Genomic DNA, 24,796 nt, shown 5'->3' with positions numbered 1-24,796 from the left:
AAAGTTCTTATAAACTTAACTCATTGTAATTCCATCCAGTAAAACGGAAGAATTATAAATTTCCAAAATAATAGATAGGAATACCGTAAATAGGGCCATTGCGACTCCCATTAATGGTGTAGTCCCCCAGCCCGGAGCTACTTTACCATATTCCGAATTCAATGGTTTCAATAAATTCCCTACAGTAGTTTGTCTTGGCCCAGATCTAGAACTATCCTCAACGGTTTGTGTAGCCATAAATCCTATTTAATCATTGGTTGAGATCTGTTGACTTTGTATACCATTCCGTTGTAGTTGTAAATAAACGATCTTATCGTAGATCCATTGTGATCTTGAAATTGTCTAAAAATGGAAACAGCAACCCTAGTCGCCATCTTCATATCTGGTTTACTTGTAAGCTTTACTGGGTACGCCTTATATACCGCTTTTGGGCAACCCTCACAACAACTAAGAGATCCATTCGAAGAACACGGGGACTAGTTGAAGTAATGAGCCTCCCATATGGGGAGACTCATTACTTCAACTGAGATAATGAAAAATTATTTCATTTTTTAGTTGGAACCTTAGGCGGTTCTCGAAAAAAGATAGCGAAAAAAATTATCCCTAAAGTCGAGACTAAAAGGAATGTATAAACCAATGCTTCCATAGATTCGATCGTGGTTTACAATTATAGCTTCCACACCTATTCATTTGGCATCATTTACCATATAAAGAAAAGGAAAGAGTCAAAGAAAAGATGGTGATTCAAGTCAAGATTTCTTCAGTACCCTAACCCTATGTCAAATCAAAAAAAGAGGCGAAAGATACCAGAGCAATGTTGTATCAGACTACTTGTCTCTTTGTAGTTGGATCCCCAAGTTTTTGGAATGCTCCAAATTCCACTTGAGCATCCAAATCTGGATCAATGCCAGCAAAAACATCTCTGAACAAGGTTCTAGCGCCATGCCAAATGTGTCCGAAAAAGAAGAGCAAAGCAAACGTAGCATGGCCAAAAGTGAACCAACCCCTTGGACTGCTACGAAAAACGCCATCAGATTTCAAAGTAGCCCGATCTAATTCAAAAATTTCACCTAATTGGGCACGTCTAGCATATTTTTTTACAGTCGCAGGATCACTATAACTGACTCCATTGAGTTCGCCACCATAGAACTCAACAGTTACACCTACTTGTTCAACACTATACTTTGATTCTGCCCTTCTAAAAGGAACATCGGCTCTAACAATTCCGTCTCCATCTACCAAAACTACCGGAAATGTTTCAAAAAAGGTAGGCATACGACGTACAAAAAGCTCGCGCCCTTCTTTATCTCTAAAGACGGGGTGTCCTAACCACCCAACAGCTATTCCATCCCCGTTGTCCATTGACCCTGCTCTGAATAATCCCCCTTTTGCTGGATTATTACCAATGTAATCATAAAAAGCTAATTTTTCGGGAATTTTAGACCAAGCTTCCGATAAACTCAGATTTTGGGCTAGTCCGGCGCTAACTCTTCGATATATTTCTTGCTGAAAGTATCCCTGATCCCACTGATAACGAGTGGGACCAAATAATTCGATTGGGGTAGTTGCTGAACCATACCACATAGTTCCAGCAACAACGAAAGCTGCAAAAAAAACAGCAGCGATACTACTGGAAAGTACAGTTTCAATATTGCCCATACGTAATCCTTTGTATAGACGTTGAGGCGGACGGACACTAAGATGGAATAAGCCTGCTAATATGCCCAATGTACCCGCTGCAATATGATGAGAGGCTATTCCTCCGGGAACAAAAGGATCAAAGCCTTCTGCGCCCCACGCTGGACTTACGGGTTGTACTTTTCCAGTTAGTCCATAAGGATCGGACACCCATATTCCAGGACCATACAAACCTGTTACATGAAATGCGCCAAAGCCAAAGCAAGCCAACCCTGAGAGAAATAAATGAATTCCAAAGATCTTAGGCAAATCCAAAGATGGTTTGCCCGTACGTTCATCACAGAATATTTCTAGGTCCCAATACACCCAATGCCAGATAGCTGCCAAGAAGCACAAGCCAGAAAACACAATATGTGCCCCTGCCACACCTTCATAACTCCAAATACCGGGATTCGTTACAGTTCCTCCTGAAATACTCCAACCACCCCACGAATTGGTTATTCCTAAACGAGTCATGAAGGGTATAACGAACATACCTTGTCTCCACATTGGATCAAGAGCGGGGTCAGAGGGATCAAAAACCGCTAATTCGTATAAAGCCATCGAACCGGCCCAACCAGCAACTAGGGCTGTATGCATTATATGGACAGAAAGCAATCGACCGGGATCATTCAATACGACAGTATGAACACGATACCAAGGCAAACCCATGGAAATACCCCTTTATCAAAGAAAAATAGACACTATGTCACTTTATTTTATCGCATTGGAAAAGACTATACTATGTATCTAACCTTTTCAGTAGATTCCGTATGAGAAAGGGTTAATTTTTATTCCGTTCCATTGAAAATAATGGAACAATTCTGTTCGTAAGAACAAAGAGAAGCAGATCTATTCTATACCCGATAAGTACCAATACGCAATGGGAGGATTAGTTCTACTTTCGGGAAACGAATGCATAGATACTTGTTTATTACTCCAACGATTGATCCGTTAGTTAAAATTTTTCTTTATTCATTCTGTCTTACTCTATAAAATAAACCTTCCAATTTATGTATAAAAATCTATGTATAAAATACAATAAACAGAAAAAGGGATGAAGACGATAAAGCCATTGTTATGTTTCCACATTAAAGTGAAGTATAGTACTCAATTTTTTCTTTAATTTAATGCCCGTTGGTGTTCCAAAAGTACCTTTTCGGAGTCCTGGAGAGGAAGATGCAGTTTGGGTTGACTTATAGTGCGACTTGTCAGACATATTGGGTTATATGGAATTTACCCGTTCTCTCCCTCGATCGAAATATCCTCTGTTTCGCCTAAGAAATATTGTATTGAGTGAACCATCAATCATTCGGAGCGTGAAGTGCAATTAGATCAATTTATTTATTTTGAGGATCAATTAGGAGAATTTATGGTTGACTTGGAAAAATAAAAATAAAATAAAGTAATAAAGTATCCAGATAAAATAAAGTAATAAAGTATCCAGGCTCCGTTCAGAAAATACCAAATTGGTAATCCATGTAATGTATGATTACCGCTTGTATCATAAACGATTCTTATCCTTATTATAGGAGTGATTTCAAACGTCCAACCAATAACCAACGGAATAGTATGATGAGTACATCGAATGATTGGGGAAAGGCATGAAACGAATTGAAAAAAAAAAGTCGTAACAAAAAGAAGTGGTACTGAGACCATTTGCCCTATATGTGCAAATGGAATTCGGACAGATCTTTTCCCGGAGTAGAACATGAACCTAAAAGAATTGAAAAGGCCCATTCAGAAACAAGAAAATTACATCGTGATTTGAATGTCGATGAAACAATACATCAATGAGAGAGATTTGTTCAATTTCAATAAGTTCAGTAAATTCTTTTTTTATAGGTAAGGAAGCCAAAACTCATCTCATGTCTTTTTAAAAATGGAAGCTTTATTAGAAAAACAAAAACCTATTACAGAAAAAAAAAAAAAAAAAATAGAACTGGAATCGACACATTGATTCTTTTTTCGCAATTTTTTTGAACCGTATGCATCCAAAGGTGCACGTACAGTTCCTAAAGGAACCAATTTTGTCCTAATCAACCGACTTCATCGAGAAAGATTACTTTTTTTAGGTCAAGAGGTTAATAGCGAGATCTCAAATCAAATTGTTGGTCTCATGGTATATCTCAGTATAGAAGATAATACTAGGGATCTTTTTTTGTTTATAAACTCTCCCGGCGGATGGGTAGTATCAGGAATAGCTATTTATGATACTATGCAATTTGTGCCACCCGATGTGCATACAATATGCATGGGGTTAGCCGCTTCTATGGGATCTTTCATTCTGATCGGAGGAGAAATTACCAAACGTCTAGCATTCCCTCACGCTTGGCGCCAATGAGTTTTTATTTGAAAAAAAAAAGAAAGACTATGCCTTCGCCATATTGAATATGAATAATAAGTAATAATAGCATGGCACTTCGAGTTCGATATGAACAAACCATTATTGTTTTTTCATAACATGAGATTTTGTATCGAGATAGTAGTATGAAACAAAGGTTATTTCCGATTTGTTGATTTTATGTGTCGGGGGTACATTTCAGCGTCACAAACCATTTTTCTTCCACACCAGAAGTTTCTTTCTGATATTTATGTTATGGAAGAGTACGAAAATGAAAAAAAAAAAGATCAGTTTTCCTTATTTGATCGTATCAGAAAGGCACTTTGGGATTGCTAAATCACAGACGAGATAAATATATAAAGCAACAGAACCATCATAGTATTTTTGACTCCTACGAAAGGAAGGGTGGTAAATGGATCATTCAACGATCTGAATCAGATGGATTCTCTTTCTTTCTTAGATAGAATAGAAGAGAAGAAAAAAGTAAATTCCATTGCGGAGCCGTATGCAACGCACAGAAGATGCCTGTACGGTTGTTCAATTTCTTCTTGTTATTTTTTTTTTATCCCTTACATTAGCCCAATCATACGAGATAGAGGAACCGTTCATGATGTTATATCAATATCAATATATTTAGGGTCATGATTCATCAACCTGCTAGTTCTTTTTATGAATCACGAACAGGGGAATTTGTCCTGGAAATGGAAGAACTACTGAAACTTCGTGAAACCCTCACAAAGGTTTATGTACAAAGAACGGGCAAGCCTTTATGGGTTGTATCCGAAGACATGGAAAGGGATGTTTTTATGTCAGCAACAGAAGCCCAAGCTCATGGCATTGTTGATCTCGTAGCGGTCGAAAATGAAAATACCGGGGATTTCGTGTAAATCCATTTCAAACCATAATTCGAATTTTCTGTGATTTGGTATTGAATAGAAAAAATTCATAATCATCAATCCAATCATCAGGTTAAGATCGATCTAAACCAACCCATTCCATTCTAATTCTATATATACATATATATATATACGACATGCCAACTATTAAACAACTTATTAGAAACGCAAGACAGCCGATAAGAAATGTTACGAAATCTCCCGCTCTTAGAGGATGTCCTCAGCGTCGAGGAACATGTACTAGGGTGTATGTGCGACTCGTTCAGATCATGAGTTCGAACAAATGAGACAATTTTTCCAGTGTCAATGACCGGTACCAATGAATAGGGTAAATGGAAAAGATCTATCATATACCTATATTGTGTATGGAATTTATGGTTTCCATTGGTGCAAATCCAATCACCTAGATTTGAGATGAAAAGCAATTCCCCATTGGTAGCAAATAGTTATCCATTAAGCGGAGGAAATAGTATTATAAGAAGCAAAAAGATTATGCGCCTATTGTTAAAAGAGCGGACTAAGAGGGTCAGCTACCTAGCCAACTTTCCTAATTAAATGCCGTCACTGTATAGATAACTCTTAGTGTGAAAAGAGTTATTACTCTATAATTGATGGGTAGAGCCAAAGAGTGTGAACTATACAAGTTCACAATACCATTTGGTTAAATGAAAGAAGAGGCTCCGGTGTATAGAGAGGACCTCACCGTTTAAGAAGTAACCATAGAAACGATGGAACCCACTATTTTTTTTGAGTATCATTATAATTTCTTATTTGCAGGTGAAATGCCTGGACGGAATAAAAAATTGTGGTCAGGAAGGTTATAGTAGCAAAAGCCATTGGAATTTATATTTTATATATCGGAATAATCCGTTTTGTTATTAATCGACCGTGAGAGGGGAAAAGGATGACTGAAAGAATCGAAATCAATTAGTTATTCATTAAGGTTTAATTTGATTCAATGACCAGAGTTAGACGGGGATATACAGCTCGGAGACGTCGAACAAAAATTCGTTTATTTGCATCAACCTCTAGAGGAGCTCATTCAAGACTTACTCGAACGATTACTCAACAGAAAATGAGAGCTTTGGCTTCCTCTCATCGAGATAGAGGCAGGCAAAAGAGGGATTTTCGTCGTTTGTGGATCACTCGGATAAATGCAGTAACTCGTGATAATAAGGTATTGTATAGTTATAGTAGATTAATACACAATCTGTACAAGAAGCAATTGCTTCTTAATCGTAAAATACCTGCACAAATAGCTATATCAAATAAGAATTGTCTTTACATGATTTCCAACAAGATCATCAAATAAAGTAGATTCTAAAGTAATATACAGTACAGGAATGATTGAAACAGAATTCCCCGGAGAAGGAACTCCGGGAAAATAGAATAAAAAGAAATTAAGATAGTAATAGGAATGAACGAATATGTTTCAATAAAAAAAATTTTCTCCATTTTTTGTTTCTTATAACACAGGAACCCGCTCTAGATTCTAGGCCTTTTCGAACAAAACATCAATCTGAGCTTGAGTTACAATTGGAGTTTTGAGTCAATTGAAGAGTATGTCTATTTATTTTTGGTTCTAGGACCAGTAGTTCTGGGGATCGACTCGGCTCTCTCAAATTGTTTCTCATTATTAAGAAAAGGTAACAAAGATAAAATACGGGCTTGCTTTATAGCAATAGTAATTAATCGTTGTTGTTTCAAAGTCAATCTATTCACCCGCCTAGATAATATTTTTCCTTGTTCACTAATAAATCGACTAATTAAACTCATGTTTCTATAATCGATTCGATCCCCCGATCCAATTGGGGGCAAACGCCTACGAAAAGATCGCTTGGATTTACGAAAAGATTGCTTGGATTTATCCATGGTTTATTCCTTATTTCTAAAATTCTATTTCTTTATTCACTTCAGTTCAGATCCGACCAAAATAGGCTTTGATTTGTATACATTATGTATATTATATATCTTATACATTATGTATATTATACATTATGTATATTATATATGTTAAATATATGTTAAGTATGTTAAATATATGTTAAGTTCTTCTAAATATATGTTAAGTTCTTCCTCTTCCTTGGCGAGAGCGCACACGCGTTCTGTTCGATCTATTTCTTTATTTCTCCATGAATCGTATGCTTGTTACAATAGCGACAAAATTTTCTCAATTCTAATCGACCAGGCGTATTGTGTCGATTCTTTTGAGTAATATATCTAGAAATACCTGGCGATTCTTTATTGACATCATTTCGGGCACAACTGGTACATTCCAAAATAACTATGACTCTGACATCTTTACCCTTGGCCATGAACCTCCTTTGAATTTTGGATCGGCTTAACTCTTCTATTTTCGATCCGAGCTGAAGAAGAAGAAAAGAACAAAAAAAATCGATAGAAGTTACTAACTAGAAATGGAATTTCTAAGTATTTCGTTGCAATTATCATTTCATTATATAATGATAATTAATATTATATTAATGGAGTAACAATTTTACTAGAATAATAAAGTAATAATTTAATGGAGTAATAATTAAATAATACAATTTCTTTCTAACTCTCAATTGTTCCTATCCTAAATCTCAATATTTTATTAATATTTATTTTATTTATTATTTAAGTTAAATATCTTCTTTCTATGCTATGATTTCGTGGAACTCGCCGTAGACTGGATCCACATTTTCATTTCTGTTCTCCAAAATTCGATCTTCGATCTACCACATTTTTGCTGAGGTTCAATACACTTTTTTCTTTTCCTTCCTATCCTAAAGAACTGAAAAAATAGGGGCGAAATTCGAAATTTTAGTCACGTGGAATTGTATCTCTAATTTTCTTCATTTCTTCGCATATCAATCAATAACTAGAATTAAAAAAAGGGGAATGACAAGGCATCCGGAAATAACCGATTAATTTCTATCAATAGGCCTGCTAAAGACCCAAACCATAGAGTACTTAGCACAGGTGCCACGGAGAGATATGTTTTTATATCTCGCATTGAAAATCCTCCTTCTATTATGGATTGTAATACATATATGGTCAGATGCTGTAGTTCAAGATCATTTGTATTTTTTTACACGGAATTCCTAACTAAACAGGATTCCTAACTAAAATAGATATGTACAATGAAGCAATAGATTTTTTTCTTTTTTTGTAAAAGAAAAAAAATCTAATCCCTTGTTCCTGAGCATTACTGATAAATATTAACTTTTTTATACGTTAGGTTTCAGATGTATATAATTCTTTTATTATATGAAACCAAAAAGAAGAAATGACAAGAAAATTGTATATAGATGGAGGAGAAAATGACGATATGGAAAACAAGACAGGGATTTTGTACAATGAAACTGTACAACAATTTTGAAAAGGGATGTAGCGCAGCTTGGTAGCGCGTTTGTTTTGGGTACAAAATGTCACGGGTTCAAATCCTGTCATCCCTACCTATTACTTCTCCCATGGGCAGTAACGAGGGATTCATTGAGATCGATTAAAATTGGACATAATCTTCCGGTCTTGCATACTATATGTATGCAAGACGTATTGGGGGTAGAAAAATTACTTTTCTTTACAGTACAGTCGTATCTCCTGTCATAAGGATAAGAAAGCGCTCTTAGTTCAGTTCGGTAGAACGCGGGTCTCCAAAACCCGATGTCGTAGGTTCAAATCCTACAGAGCGTGATTCGGTTTATTTGATGTCGAATCACAATAAAATAATTAATAATTTAACAAAACAAAAAGTTGAATTGTAACTTGAATTTGACCTCCTTCCTGCAGGAGGTCAATCAAAAAAAGAAAGAAATATTACTCAATCAAAGGTCCAACTGATCACCACGTCTATATTGTAAATATGCGGTTACGAATAATCCTGCTAAAGTAATAGGAATTAGACCTAAGACGATTCCAAATAGAAAAACTTCAATCATTTCGGTTTGTTTAAGGGGATAAAAAGAAAGGTAAGATCTATCCCTAAATATTAATCTGAATTATCCGTGAATCTCAATGACCAAGAATTGGCAATTGATGTGAGAAAGAACCATAGAATACCCGGAATCTCAGAGAAATATTCGTTTTTATCAATTTTTCATTCAATTCATTTCAAATAAGTCGTATCTTGTTCAAACCAATGAATAGAGCTGAGGTTATAGTTAAAGCAGCCAGTAGAAAACCGAAATAACTAGTTATAGTAAGCATGAAAGAGCTAAATTAGATATGTTCTTTTGCTACATATGTTGATAAAACACTTACCTAAGTTTCAATTTTTACAAAATACGACGGCAAGAAAAAATCAATTGACAGAATTAGTTTAGTTCCAATTGAAAATTCTGGATTCATCAGTCATTATAGATAAGACTAACTAAGAGTGACATAGGTAGAAAAATTCGATTCATCTGCTGTGACATTGACCGATCCTATGATTCGGAATCAACAGATTCATTGTGGAATTTGTGAGTTGAATAAAGTATTTGTGAGTTGAATAAAGTAATAGTAAAAGTAAGTAAAATATAAAGTATAAGTAAAAGTAATAGTAATTAAGAACTGTGCCGTGTAACTTCATTCAAAACTTAAATTACTTATGGACTTATACTTAAATATTAAATAAAATATTAAATAAAATATAAGTAATTTAAGTAATTTTGGAATAAAAGAATTGGATTTGAAAATTCCATTTTAATCATTTCCTTTCTATTTCAATAGGATCTAATCCTTTTTGGAACGAACGGCCTGATACTATTTACCTTTTATTTATTTTAACTCATTGGACTCAGTACAGTAATAGGTTGCTTAATTGCCCATAACATAATATTTCGAATGAAAAGAAAAAGGTGTCCCACGATCTATCGAAAAAAATAAAACCTTTACTCTATTTTTCATTTTTATATTTTTATTCTTTTTTTTCAGGTCCAACTCGATTCAAAGACGAACAACTTCCATTATCCTTTTAGATTCTATATTCTGTCTTTCCATATCATGGAGTTCCATACTTCTAGTTTGGTCAAGAAAGAACCTTTGTTTTGGATCTAATACAATAACGGTTGCATCACGAATATGGATTGTTCCAACTGGGTTCTGTTTCTTTCATGTTCTGTTTCTTTCACTAATATAGTATATACTATTGTATTTTGTATTACAGTATATTTATTGTATTATACGACCAACCAATTACTTGAAATAAAAAGATTTGAACAAAAAAACTTTTAACCAAAAAATGGGTTTATTATAGATTTCGCATACATATAATTGAATTGTGTGAATATTATAATATGCTTCATAAATTATTAGAAACCATCGATTCACGCTTTTCCAAGATCTTTACTTTCTATTATGAATCCAATAATGGAAATCTTATAAGGAATTTGAGTAATTTTCTATTGATCTATTGAATAACATAGAGTTATGCATAGACAAGGAACAAAAAAAGAAGAAAAGAATTATGTAGCATTTCGGTACCGATCGAGACTGCGTTGCTGTGCCAGAGGAAGGATAGCTATACTGATTCGGTATACTTGAAATAAACCTTTGGTACAAAATTGACGATCTCACAAAGATGCAATATCAGTAGTTTTCCATTTACTGATCCCATCTTTCAAGGAATCGATTCCCTTTTTTGAATGTACAAAAATTTGTGGAGCTCAGAATGTCTGGAAGCACGGAGAGAACGTTCTTTTGCTGATATTATTACCAGTATTCGATACTGGGTCATTCATAGCATTACTATACCTTCCCTATTCATTGCGGGTTGGTTATTCGTCAGTACGGGTTTAGCTTACGACGTGTTTGGAAGTCCTCGGCCAAACGAGTATTTCACAGAGAGCCGACAAGGTATTCCATTGATAACCGGCCGTTTTGATTCTTTGGAACAACTTGATGAATTTAGTAAATCCTTTTAGGAGGCCCCCAATGACCATAGATCGAACCTATCCAATTTTTACAGTGCGATGGTTGGCTGTTCACGGACTAGCTGTACCTACCGTTTCTTTTTTGGGGTCAATATCAGCAATGCAGTTCATCCAACGATAAACCTAATTTGAATTATAGAGCTATGACACAATCAAACCCGAATGAACAAAATGTTGAATTGAATCGTACCAGTCTATACTGGGGTTTATTACTCATTTTTGTACTTGCTGTTTTATTTTCCAATTATTTCTTCAATTGAAAGAAAGAAAGAGAATAGTAGGAATTCTCTTATCCCATTCGGAAAGATACCATCCTCATAATTATCCATGACTGTTTTTGTCTCTAGCACGACCATTTGAGAAAATGTGGAGGAAAGTAGGGGAAATGGCCGATACTACTGGAAGGATTCCTCTTTGGCTGGTTGGTACTGTAACTGGTATTCCTGTGATCGGTTTAATAGGTGTTTTCTTTTACGGTTCATATTCTGGGTTGGGTTCATCTCTCTAGTAATCGGATAAACCGGATTGTAGACATGAAAGAGTAAGAAAAGAACTCAACGGGACCTTACCCTCCTTTGTCTAATTAGAGCGATAAGGTCCCGTTGAGTTCTTTTCTTACTCTTATAGGAAGATTATGATCTATTCCATAACATACAAATTGGCCAGTCAACATAATCAAAATATTATATTCGTAGAAATGAAATGACAAAACGGATCCTTTGCTCTGATGTTTCAAACCACTCTATTCTTTTGTTTCTTAATAATGTTTTTGAAGAATTGAATCTATTGATTGATTCATAGTCTCTGTTCTTCCTTTCCTCCATAATATTAACTCTTATGAAGAAACAAGAAAAGAGTAATCAATGGATTTTCTGAATAATACAATATTATATAGATTTCTACGCATGAGACATCCTGCAAATAATTTCTATACTAAACTACTAATAGAACTTACTCTATAGAACTTACTCTATAAAACTCTATAATATAATTTGTTTGAATAATTTCTCTTGAATAATTTCTCTAAGTTAAAAGTTTAAGTTAATTGAAGAAGTTCTATTTGCTCAATCAATTATTCCCCTAATCCTTTCTCTCTTTTTGTTTGTCCACAACTTCCTATGAATCTAACCAAAAGAGTTCTGGTGGACCCGGAAAAGAAGGAATGGTAATCTTTGACGAACAGGAGAAAAAATCATTATTATTTCGATATAAGACGACACAAGAAAAAGGATTTTCCGCCCTTTTCTTGTGTCGAATAGAAGACTCGTAAGACTAGTAATCCCTCCTAAAAGGATTTCTTTCTTTCATTTTTCCCATCCTTGCTCTGTATTCTCTTTCTTTGTATGTCTATTGTCTATTACTAAGAATAGGATACAAGTAATGAATTCCAGACATCCCGCAAAACGAAAAAAAAGTATAAACAAAGCAACCAAAAAGGTTTACAGATTTTTTGATCATACATAATTGTATGGATCAAAAAAAATTCGGCGCTTTTTACCAACTTGATGTTAAGGAATCTCTGCACCTAGAAATTCATTTCGTACAATTGAACCTTTTCAAACTGTTTCTTTTTAAGAACCAAAAAAACTTGTGCCAAAATAACAGATGCCAAGAAGAACAAAAGACCTTGGACCCGTAATGGGTCTTGAAGCACTATTTCTGCATCTCCCTGACCAAAGCCTCCCACATTGGGATTGCTTGTTAATGGTTGATCAAGCTTGATGGATTCACCCTCTGAAACAAGAAGTTCTGGTCCTGGAGGTATAATATCAACCACTTGATGTCCATCCGATGCATCAACTATGGTTATTTCATATCCCCCTTTTTCTTTACGTACTATTCTGCTTACTATACCTGCTGATGTAGCATTATAGACTGTATTGTTACTTTTGCTACCATCAGGATAAATCTGACCCCTTCCTCTGTTCCCACCTACGTATATGGGATATTTTAAGAAGTGAACGTCTTTCTTCGTAGCAGGGTCGGGGGAAAGAATGGGAAAGACGATTTCACTATATTTCTGACCGGGAACAGGACCTATCACAATAATATTTCTTTTGTTGGGACGATAACTCTGAAAAGACAGATTTCCTATCTTTTCTTTCAACTCAGGAGAAATACGATCAAGGGGGGCTAATTCGAATCCGTCGGGTAAAATGAGAACAGCCCCCACATTCAAAGTCCCCTTTTTACCATTAGCAAGAACTTGTTTCAGTTGCTTATCATAAGGGATTCGAACAACTGCTTCAAATACAGTATCAGGAAGCACAGCTTGCGGAACTTCAATATCCACGGGTTTATTAGCTAAATGGCAATTGGCACATACAATTCGTCCCGTTGCTTCTCGCGGGTTTTCATAACCCTGCTGCGCAAAAATGGGATATGCATTTGAAATAGATGCCCGAGTTATTACATATATCATGATCGATACAGAAATGGATCGAGTCATCTCTTCCTTTACCCAAGAAAAAGTATTTTTATTTTGCATGTCCAATCATTGATCCCCGAATTTCTACAATAAATTAGATAGGTAGCTAGTATAGTTCCCTATACACGAGTCTGTCATTGTACTGGAATAATTGTACTGGAATATAGGACGAATACCTTGAACAGATAAAAGTATAAAGAATTAAGTCAAATTGAAAATACTTTCTTTATACACGAAGAAAGATTCTGATTTGATTGATATAATAAGATCAAATGAGTTCTTTATTCATTCATTGAATGATAAATTACTACAAGCGAAGGAGATACACGATTTAAAAAAAGGAAGATCCAATATTTCACAATTGTATCTAGAATAACTGGAAAAGTGGAAACAAGACCAGATATAATTTGATCGTTATGATCCAATCCAAAATCGTTGTAGACCGAACCAATCATTAGTTCCCAACCATGGGTCGAGTGAAATCCGATCCATAAATCAGTAACTAAAAGAATAGAAAAAGCTTTTATTGTGTCACTTAAGTTATAGAGGAATTCCTGAACCCAAGAATTAAGAATGACGAGTTCTTCATTACTCAGAATAAAATAACCACTTAGAATAGCGAAACAGATTATATTTGTCGAGAAATGCAAAATGATATGGAGATCATATTCATTGTGTGCTTTGACTAATTGTATTGTTTCCTTGTGTATTTCTATATGAAGTTTTTGTATATGCGTTTCCGGGTACTCCTTTATCATTTCGTCCAATAGGAATAGTTCTTCTAATTCTATGAATCTTTCCAGAACGTTTTTCTCTTGAATATGATTCAAAAAATTTTCGGATTGCCTGGTATTCCACCAATTAGTAACCCAAGGTTCCAGACATTTATTAAATGAGAAAGAGACCCACCAGGGCAAAAATACTATAGATGCGAGATATGGGAGGGAGGCCGATGCTTTCTTTTTTTTCATTTTTTTTTTTCTGTGAATTGAATTGTTAATGAACCTGCTTCATTCGTTGACTCTATCTGATCTGATATTTCTTTGAAGCACGAGTTGTATAACAAGGTATTGACCTATGGGTCTATTCCTTTCCTATTATTGTGTAATAATTTTATTTTTTTTTTGATTTAGAAGGAATATAGACATAGAATAAGAGTTCTTTTCGGATGAAAATGAGAAAAAAAGAAATAAATATTATTCCAGATATCTCAATTGGGCAAATTTGAACCAATTTTATTTTCATTTGTTCCTTTCGATGAATACTCGAAAACCCACTTGAAGTAACGAATCGAGTTTCGAGACGAAAAAACTCCCCCTGGATCAATTAATTCTTTCGAAATGTTTCACCGTCTAACCAGAAAAGGGTATCAATTCCAAATCTTGGGCCTAAAAAGATGAATTCTGTATTACGAAATACATGTTCGGATAGGTTTGATGAATTTATATCTATACTTATTAGATTAGATTCGTTAGTTAGATTAGACCTTTTTCTAGTATAAAAGAATGAAGAAACTTCAGTTGTATTAAAAGAGGAATTAGCAAGTTCCTTCCCCCATCTTGAGAAAATATTTATTCTTCATTTTATTCTTCACTTCAGTTCGTTTCAAAATACTTCAATTGGTACGCGCAAGAAATAGGCCAATTCGGCAGCTTTTTGTTCAATTTCTCGTGGAGTAAAATTCTCATCAGTACGAGTCAAGGGAATGGCTCCTTGGCCTCTGATTTCCATATAAAGGACACGACGAGTATAAAGACCCTCTTTAACCTCTATTCTGATTGATTGGATATCTCTCATAAAGAAGCGAAGGAAGATGCGACGATTTATTCCAGGAAATCCCCAGCGAAAAATACACACTATTCCTTCTTTTCTATCGAATCGGTCATAACCGCTACCTACATTCCACGAAATTGTGCACCACAAATACGAGCTAATGAATAGACCCGCGATCCCGTAGAAAGACATCACGATCCCTTGTGGAAAAAAAATGATTTGCTGAGATGTAAATACGGGTATCAAATTCCTACCAAGATAACTGGAAGTTCCAACCACTAAGAATCCTAGTGAACCTAAAAAAAGGATACAGGCCCAGCAAAAATTACTCGTTTTTCGAGACCCCGTTATAAGTTCTATCCATATATGTTCTGATCGCCAATTCATACTATACTAGATCCAGTGCATTCGATTGGAATTGAGCGAATAACCCAAATAAATTTGACTTTACCTTTCTTGATCCCGAAGTAACTTTCATCAACTAGCACTATTCTGATGTGAAACATTAGGAGAGTAATTGGTTAGATACATTGACTTTCTATTTAAAATATTCACTAATCCATTTTGAACCAGCTATATTCACATATACATGCATTTATGCAGATATCATATATCCGCATAACGATTCTTTCATTTGTGTGTTCGGAAAGAGCCACATATCATACCATATTACACGAGATAAATATCTGTATTATCATCCAGTGTTGAAATAAATTGATAAGATTCGGTCCCATTGGGTCTAGACAATCTTATTTTTTTGGACATGAAGAAATAAGGAAACCATTGCAATTGCCGGAAATACTAGGCCCACTAAAGGCACAAAAATAGAGGGTAAGTTGGGATCTGTCATAGAATAGGTGCCTCAATTTAATATTTCTATCTGTTTTAATATTTCTATCTATTAGAAAGATATCTTCTTATGATATATCTATTACTTATGATATATCTATTATAAGTAATATCAAGCCATTATTATATTATATCAAGCCATTATTATATTATAAATATATTATAAAAAATTATAATAAATATTATTTATTTATAATATTTATTTATAAGTAATAAGTAATATCAACTATAATTCTATATGATTAGATAGAAAATGACTAGATAGAAACTATATATTCTATATTCTAAAACTATATATTCTATATTCTAAAATATAATAAATAAAATATAATAAAATATAAAATAAAAATTATCCGAAACCTCTGTCTCTTATTACAAGGAGAACTTATGTCACCAAAGAAAACACCTGATTACGACGAATTAAATACTTGTTCGCTACAAATAAAATAACTGAATCTAGTGCTATACTTTACATTTTTGAACTTGGATTCAAGGGAAAGAAACCGTGGAGCTGAAATAACTCACCCAGAACACCTTTTAAAAGATTACGTGGTACTATTGGGTCGAATAAACCTTTATGGAATAAATACTCAGACACTTGTGAACCTTCAGGTATTACCTTTTTTAATGTTTGTTCAATTACTCTTTTACCCGCAAATGCAATGTAGGCGTTAGGTTCAGCAATAATGATATCCCCCAACATACCAAAACTGGCTGTTACTCCACCAGTTGTAGGAGATGTAAGAATTGATACATAGAATAACTTTTTATCTGATTGATAATTAGATGAAGCAGAAGATATTTTAGCCATTTGCATCAAGCTCAAACTTCCTTCTTGCATGCGTGCTCCTCCAGAAGCACACACAATAATGACAGGTAGAGATCGATTAGTAGCATACTCGATCAAACGAGTAATTTTCTCGCCTACTACGGATCCCATACTACCTCCCATAAACTGAAAATCCATAACGCCAATTGCTACGGGAATACCATTTATTTGACCTATGCCTGTTTGAATAGCATCAGCTAAACCTGTCCTTCTTTGATAAGAATCGATACGATCTCCATAAGGTTCCTCTTTTGAACGAAAATCAATGGGGTCTATAGATATCATATCTTTATCCAGAGGATCCCAAGTTCCGGGATCAATCGAAAGTTCAATTCTATCTGAACTACTCATTTTCAAATGATATCCACACTGTTCACAAATATTCATTTTTGACTTAAAAAATTTTTTATAATTTAATCCATAACAATTTTCGCATTGAACCCATAAATGTTTGTATTTTTGATTTATATTGAAATCATTGGATTCTACTTCTTCATGGAAGTCGGATTCTACTTCTTCATGGAATTCTACTTCTTCATGGAATTCTACTTCTTCATTGAAATCGGATTCCACTTCTTCATTGAAATCGGATTCCACTTCTTCATTGAAATCGGATTCCACTTCTTCATTGAAATCGGATTCCACTTCTTCATTGAAATCAGATTCTACTTCTTCATTGAAATCATTGGATTCTACTTCTTCGTGGAATTCTACTTCTTCATGGAAATCGGATTCTACTTCTTCATGGAAGTCGGATTCTACTTCTTCGTGGAATTCTACTTCTTCATGGAAATCGGATTCCACCTCTTCATGGAAATCATTGAAATTTTTTCTAGTTCTTTTACTAGACCTACCGCTCTCACTACTATTTCTATTTTCAGTACAAATGAAGTTATAAAAGTAACTGTCACTGTAATTGTTGGTACTACCCGAAATAGAACTATTAATACTGACTTCAAAACGAAGATAACTATCAATGCAACTATTAATGTGATTATTCCAACCAGATTGAGTATCATACATGTAATGATAATAGTAGTGATTCTTTTTCTTAGACCCCCTACTCAAATAACTAGAAAGTTTTTTTTCTAGTTCACTCAGAAAAGAACTATCATTGTCAACCTCAAAAATCTGATTTTCAATATCAAAATATACAGAGTAACTGTCACCATTACTATCCCTAACTAAAAAAGTGTCATCAGAGATCAAACTCCAAATATCCTTGATTTCAAATAAAGAATCAACATTAGTGAAACTATAATTACCACTATGATTCCAACTAGGAATCTTTTTCTTCGTATCGTTCTTCGTATCGTTTAGAATAGGTTGTTCACTTCTACTGGTATGTCCAATACCATCAAGACTATCCATTGATTTACTTAGCCCACACCTAGATTTACTTAGCCCACACCTATGTTCTAACTTCTCGTTAGACAACATCGAACGGAACCACCATTTTCCCATAGAGTCTTTCTACCCCCTATTTGATGAAATACAATACATTCGATGGATAATCATTTTACTTTCACTATTTGATTTCTTATCAGAATTAAGCATACGAATCTAATCCTAATCATTAGGATTGTTAATTAATAACGAGTAAGTATTGAAAGAACGAGTAAGTATTGAAAGAAATGATTCTCCTTTGTGGGAAGCCGAGGTATCACTTCAATATATATTGATAGAATCTTTTTATAAATTTTAAAATAGAAAGACACAGCTTTCTTCCATGTGATGTACAAATTCTCATCGAAAATAGAGATAGTTGTTTATTTCTATAAATAAAGAATAAAGAATTTGTTCTCGTATAATCAAATAATTAAGTTTCTATTTTAACATGGAACGAAAAAGACAATATATAGGATGGGTAAAGGAGCCTTTCCCTTGGCTTGATCTATGGCCTGAAACTAGGAGATATAAAAAAGTCCACCAATCCCAAGGATCCATAATTAATCCAATCCTATGGATCCAACAACAAACAATAGAAGTATTGAGTTGTTTAGTCTTCGATCTTATCTTGTATATATATAGGTAAGATCTGTACATCTGTACATATAAAAGATATATGCAAATACATAGTATAGAATGCTCATTCTTTTTTTTTTTATTCGGCAATCGGCCCAATCTTTTTTTTAGGAAAAGATTGGGCCGACTTTAATTGCAATCAATTAGGAGAACAAACAGGAATTACTGAATTATGCACACTTACTTTTTCTCTTTATCTAGCTTATCTACTGGTTCGAATTCGAATTTGATCTCTTTCCATACTTCACAAGCAGCGGCTAGTTCAGGGCTCCATTTGCTAGCTTCACGGATAATTTCATTACCTTCACGAGCAAGATCACGTCCCTCATTACGAGCTTGTACACACGCCTCTAAAGCCACCCTATTAGCTACTGCACCAGGTGCATTTCCCCAAGGGTGTCCTAAAGTTCCTCCGCCAAACTGTAGTACGGAATCATCCCCAAAGATTTCGGTCAGAGCAGGCATATGCCAAACATGAATACCCCCTGAAGCCACGGGCAGAACACCTGGCATAGAGACCCAATCTTGAGTGAAGAAAATACCGCGACTTCGGTCTTTTTCGATATAATCATCACGTAATAAATCAACGAAACCTAAAGTCATCTCACGTTCCCCTTCCAGTTTACCTACTACTGTACCGGCGTGAATATGATCTCCACCAGACATACGTAATGCTTTAGCTAGTACACGGAAATGCATACCATGATTTTTCTGTCTATCAATAACTGCATGCATTGCGCGATGGATGTGAAGAAGTAGGCCGTTGTCACGGCAATAATGAGCCAAGCTAGTATTTGCAGTGAATCCACCAGTTAAGTAGTCATGCATTACGATAGGAACTCCTAATTCTCTGGCACATATGGCCCTTTTCATCATTTCTTCACATGTACCCGCAGTAGCATTCAAGTAATGTCCTTTGATTTCACCTGTTTCGGCCTGCGCTTTAAAAAGTGCTTCGGTGCAAAATAAGAAACGATCTCTCCAACGCATAAATGGTTGTGAGTTTACGTTTTCATCATCTTTGGTAAAATCAAGTCCACCACGTAGACATTCATAAACCGCTCTACCGTAGTTTTTTGCAGATAATCCCAATTTTGGTTTAATAGTGCATCCCAATAGGGGACGACCATACTTGTTCAACTTATCTCTTTCAACCTGAATGCCGTGAGGCGGGCCTTGGAAAGTTTTGGAATAAGAAGTGGGAATTCGCAGATCCTCCAGACGTAGAGCTCGTAAGGCTTTGAAACCAAATACATTACCCACAATGGAAGTAAACATGTTAGTAACAGAACCTTCTTCAAAAAGGTCTAAAGGATAAGCTACATAAGCAATATATTGATTTTCCTCCCCAACAACGGCCTCGATGTGGTAGCATCGCCCTTTGTAACGATCAAGACTGGTAAGTCCATCAGTCCACACAGTTGTCCATGTACCAGTAGAAGATTCGGCAGCTACCGCAGCCCCTGCTTCTTCGGGCGGAACTCCAGGTTGAGGAGTTACTCGGAATGCTGCCAAGATATCAGTATCTTTGACTTCGTAGTCAGGAGTATAATAATTCAATTTGTAATCTTTAACACCAGCTTTAAATCCAACACTTGCTTTAGTCTCTGTTTGTGGTGACATAAGTCCCTCCCTACAACTCATGAATTAAGAATTCTCACAACGACAAGGTCTACTCGATATAGATTATGCATGAATGAAACCTTTGACAAAAATAAAAATAAAAAAAAAGAAAAAAAATATTCAACTAATATTATCAACTAATTTCAATGTTATGTTAAAATGAAATGGTTCATTATTAGACCATGTATTTGATTCATCAAATACATCATTATTGTATACTCCAAATACATCATTATTGTATACTCTTTGATATATATGGCGCAACCCAAACCCAATGTTTGTTTTGCAAGTTTACAATAAAATCAAATGGATCTCCTTCTTATTTTGAATCCAAATACTAAGAAAAATTCACTCTTGACAGTGATATATGTTGTATATGTAAATCCTAGATGTGAAAATAGGCATAATTCATCCTAAAAGGGTATAAAGAATAGATAGGCGGAAATCCAATATCTATTCAAAAAAAAAAAAGAACAATGGCCAATTAGATCGAAATAATGAATCATAAATGGAGTTCGGGTTCGAATTCTATAGATAATAGAATCTAATACGGATGGTTTTTCTATAATGATAGAGAAATGAAAGAGACTTACTCGTGATTTCATGTACTTAATATTTCTTTTGAAAAAAAGAAGGATTGGCTGAACTTGAAAATTGACTCATTGAATGAGTAATTGAATGAGTAAACGATTGAATCGTATTCGGTTGGGTGGTACCAACTAAATCAAGTGCTAACTCCCATTTATTTCTTATTGAATTAACCGATCAACTTGCTATCGGACATTTATTTTCGACTTGGCATGGCACTATTCAAAAAAACTTTCGACATACTTTACTTTAATTATAATTATGAGAATCAATCCTACCCCTTCTAGTCCTGCGGTTTCCACACTTGAAGAACAAAACCTAGGGCGTATCGCTCAAATTATTGGCCCAGTACTGGATGTTGTTTTTCCTCCGGGCAAGATGCCTAATATTTATAACGCTTTGGTAGTTAAGGGTCGAGATACTATTGGTCAGCAAATTAATGTGACTTGTGAGGTACAACAATTATTAGGAAATAATCGAGTTAGAGCTGTAGCTATGAGTGCTACAGATGGACTGATGAGAGGAATGGAAGTGATTGACACGGGAGCTCCTCTAAGCGTTCCAGTCGGTGGAGCTACCCTCGGACGAATTTTCAACGTTCTTGGGGAGCCTGTTGATAATTTAGGTCCTGTAGATACTAGCACAACATCTCCTATTCATAGACCTGCACCTGCCTTTATACAGTTAGAGACGAAATTATCAATCTTTGAAACAGGAATTAAAGTAGTGGATCTTTTAGCTCCTTATCGCCGTGGAGGAAAAATCGGACTATTTGGAGGAGCTGGAGTAGGTAAAACAGTACTCATCATGGAATTGATCAACAACATTGCCAAAGCTCATGGAGGCGTATCTGTATTTGGCGGAGTAGGCGAACGTACTCGTGAAGGAAATGATCTTTACATGGAAATGAAAGAATCCGGAGTAATTAATGAAAAAAATATTGCAGAATCAAAAGTAGCTCTAGTCTACGGTCAAATGAATGAACCGCCGGGAGCTCGTATGAGAGTTGGTTTGACTGCCCTAACTATGGCGGAATATTTCCGGGATGTTAATGAACAAGACGTACTTCTATTCATCGACAATATCTTTCGTTTCGTCCAAGCAGGATCAGAAGTATCCGCCTTATTGGGGAGAATGCCTTCTGCAGTGGGTTATCAACCTACCCTTAGTACAGAAATGGGTTCTTTGCAAGAAAGAATTACTTCTACCAAAGAGGGATCTATAACTTCGATCCAAGCCGTTTATGTACCTGCGGACGATTTGACCGACCCTGCTCCTGCCACGACATTTGCACATTTAGATGCTACTACCGTATTATCGAGAGGATTAGCTGCCAAAGGTATTTATCCAGCAGTGGATCCTTTAGATTCAACGTCAACTATGTTACAACCTCGGATCGTTGGCGAGGAACATTATGAAACTGCGCAAAGAGTTAAGCAAACTTCACAACGTTACAAAGAACTTCAGGACATTATAGCTATTCTTGGGTTGGACGAATTATCCGAAGAAGATCGTTTAACTGTAGCAAGAGCACGAAAAATCGAGCGTTTCTTATCACAACCCTTCTTCGTGGCAGAAGTATTTACTGGTTCTCCAGGAAAATATGTTGGTCTTGCAGAAACAATTAGGGGGTTTCAACTGATCCTTTCCGGAGAATTAGACAGTCTTCCCGAGCAGGCCTTTTATTTAGTAGGTAACATCGATGAAGCTACCGCGAAAGCTATGAACTTAGAAGAGGAGAGCAAATTGAAGAAATGACCTTAAATCTTTGTGTACTGACTCCTAATCGAATTATTTGGGACTCAGAAGTGAAAGAAATAATTTTATCTACTAATAGTGGCCAAATTGGCGTATTACCAAACCACGCCCCTATTGCCACGGCTGTAGATATAGGTCTTTTGAGAATACGCCTCAACAACGACCAATGGTTAACGGTGGCTCTGATGGGTGGTTTCGCTAGAATAGGTAATAATGAAATCACCATTTTAGGAAATGATGCGGAAATAAGTACTGACATTGATCCGCAAGAAGCTCAACAAGCTCTTGAAATAGCTGAAGCTAACTTGAGTAGAGCTGAGGGTAAGAGACAAGCAATTGAAGCGAATCTAGCTCTCAGACGAGCTAGGACACGAGTAGAGGCTGTCAATGTTATTTCCTACTAGTCAAGTCAATACATCAAAATAATAAAGAGAAGTTTTTAAAAAGTTCTTTATTATACACCACATGTTGATTCTGCCAATTGAACACAATCAAGTCTAATCTGATAAAACAAAAAAAGAAGATGGGGTAGAAAAACTTATTAGATATCATTTCATCGACTCCGGTATCTAATAAGTTCTACCTACTATTGGATTTGAACCAATGACTCCCGCCGTATGAAAGCAATACTCTAACCACTGAGTTAAGTAGGTCATTTATCACCACAAAAAGAACCCATCACTTCGGGGATTATAGGTGGAATATTATTTCTAAGCAATACTAATCTGTTCTGTTAAGCGTAAATAAATCTGTTCTGTTAAGCGTAAATAAAATAAATAGATCAGAGAGCTATGATGTGGATTATGGAATATCCATCTTGACAAGAAATTATCTATATGTTAAGATGTCTATGACAAGGGCTATAGCTCAGTTGGTAGAGCACCTCGTTTACACGCGCGCCAATGCTTTTCAAAGGAGCCTATTATGCAATGAACATAATTGATCGTATTGAGAAATCGATGTCTTACTCCATAGGTTCGAGGGAACAAGAGAACAATAGCCTGACAAATATTTGGTTCGGTCCGATTCAGGCGCGAATTCAGTTGCCAAATCAAATAGAACCCGCCATTGATTTGATAGTTGATAAGGTAAATACCCAGCCCATTCAATGCTAGGCATAATGAGTATAAGGGCCTCAAAATAACCTCTTTTCGTCCTATGAACTTTAAGGTGTATGAAGTCTCATATTCGACTGTTGCAGCGGAGCGATAGAGATTCCATTTAACTTAGGTTGATCTAGGCCGAAGGCAGACCTAAGTCAAGATAACCCTTCTTTGAAACACTTTGGTATTGCTCCTAGATCAGAATACAAATAATAAATCAGAGCACATGGAACCATCTCATTATCTTCCTCTAAAGAAAAAATATGGTGGACTAACTGATCTTTACATCAGTTGATGAAAGAGCCCAATGCAACAAAATGCATGTTGGGTCTTTGAAACAGTTCGAATCATTTCGATAATAATCAGTTTGATCTGTTTTACCGAGAAGGTCTACGGTTCGAGTCCGTATAGCCCTAATCCTAATATATTATATTTTTGTTTAGTATATAGTTTAGTGTTTAGTATATAGTTTAGTATGGTTTTCATTTCTATGGGACCAACCAAGTCTAATCCTAAGTCACATGGGTCTAGGACCTATTCTTTTCTTGGTCTTGGGTCTTGTCTTGTATTTGGAGAATCCCCCTAACTAATCACTAATCGTTTTTTGGCAGAACAAGAGCAACCTTATTGATTGATTCAGAGATAATGGAGAGATAACGAATTGGGCCTAAATATATTAACGTTTCTTCTTCTATATTCTATGAGTTGAGTGGGTTTGTGGATTTGATTTGGTCCGTCGAATCATTCGATAATGTGTGATTCTTTCTATTTGAAAATGTTATGTAAATCATTTATGATTCCGTCGATTATACTACTCCACTCTTTGCTATGTTTCATTGTCTAGTATAGGTTTGCTGTAAAACCTTTTTCTTGTAGCGAAATCTAACCCATTGCTTGGTCTTACCATTATATTATTAAGCGTTATTGCCGTAACAAAACAAACAAGTATTTTGGTTCATTCCAAATCGTAATCTTTGTTTAGTATTAGAGATTGGTCCGAAATAGA

The 24,796-nt window shown here is 35.4% G+C and overlaps 5 protein-coding genes and 2 non-coding genes across 7 annotated transcripts; 3 read left to right on the top strand and 4 right to left on the bottom strand.

The window, feature by feature from the left end:
• Positions 1-678: 678 nt before the first annotated feature.
• LOC135657705 (photosystem II CP47 reaction center protein) lies at positions 679-2,623 on the bottom strand. Its single transcript, XM_065175997.1, has one exon. It carries the CDS (start codon positions 2,347-2,349, stop codon positions 823-825), a length of 1,527 nt encoding a protein of 508 aa, XP_065032069.1. The 5' UTR covers positions 2,350-2,623; the 3' UTR covers positions 679-822.
• A 1,680-nt stretch (positions 2,624-4,303) lies between these two features.
• Positions 4,304-13,734, bottom strand: LOC135657708 (cytochrome f). Its single transcript, XM_065176001.1, has one exon. It carries the CDS (start codon positions 13,300-13,302, stop codon positions 12,340-12,342), a length of 963 nt encoding a protein of 320 aa, XP_065032073.1. The 5' UTR covers positions 13,303-13,734; the 3' UTR covers positions 4,304-12,339.
• Positions 8,284-8,357, top strand: TRNAP-UGG (transfer RNA proline (anticodon UGG)). Its single transcript has one exon. It is a non-coding gene; the product is annotated as a tRNA-Pro (tRNA).
• TRNAW-CCA (transfer RNA tryptophan (anticodon CCA)) lies at positions 8,522-8,595 on the top strand. Its single transcript has one exon. It is a non-coding gene; the product is annotated as a tRNA-Trp (tRNA).
• Positions 13,735-14,195: 461 nt separating the features above from the next.
• LOC135657704 (acetyl-coenzyme A carboxylase carboxyl transferase subunit beta, chloroplastic-like) lies at positions 14,196-18,226 on the bottom strand. The gene has a single exon (XM_065175996.1). It carries the CDS (start codon positions 18,155-18,157, stop codon positions 16,334-16,336), a length of 1,824 nt encoding a protein of 607 aa, XP_065032068.1. The 5' UTR covers positions 18,158-18,226; the 3' UTR covers positions 14,196-16,333.
• A 593-nt stretch (positions 18,227-18,819) lies between these two features.
• LOC135657707 (ribulose bisphosphate carboxylase large chain) lies at positions 18,820-20,362 on the bottom strand. Its single transcript, XM_065176000.1, has one exon. The coding sequence runs from the start codon at positions 20,360-20,362 to the stop codon at positions 18,899-18,901; it is 1,464 nt and encodes a 487-aa protein (XP_065032072.1). The 3' UTR covers positions 18,820-18,898.
• An 828-nt stretch (positions 20,363-21,190) lies between these two features.
• Positions 21,191-24,206, top strand: LOC135657706 (ATP synthase subunit beta, chloroplastic). The gene has a single exon (XM_065175998.1). The coding sequence runs from the start codon at positions 21,191-21,193 to the stop codon at positions 22,685-22,687; it is 1,497 nt and encodes a 498-aa protein (XP_065032070.1). The 3' UTR covers positions 22,688-24,206.
• Positions 24,207-24,796: the final 590 nt, after the last annotated feature.

This window comes from Musa acuminata, unplaced genomic scaffold, assembly GCF_036884655.1.
Source record: "Musa acuminata AAA Group cultivar baxijiao unplaced genomic scaffold, Cavendish_Baxijiao_AAA HiC_scaffold_296, whole genome shotgun sequence".
NCBI classification, from domain to species: Eukaryota; Viridiplantae; Streptophyta; class Magnoliopsida; order Zingiberales; family Musaceae; genus Musa; species Musa acuminata.
This window is presented reverse-complemented; position numbering and strand designations above follow the sequence as displayed.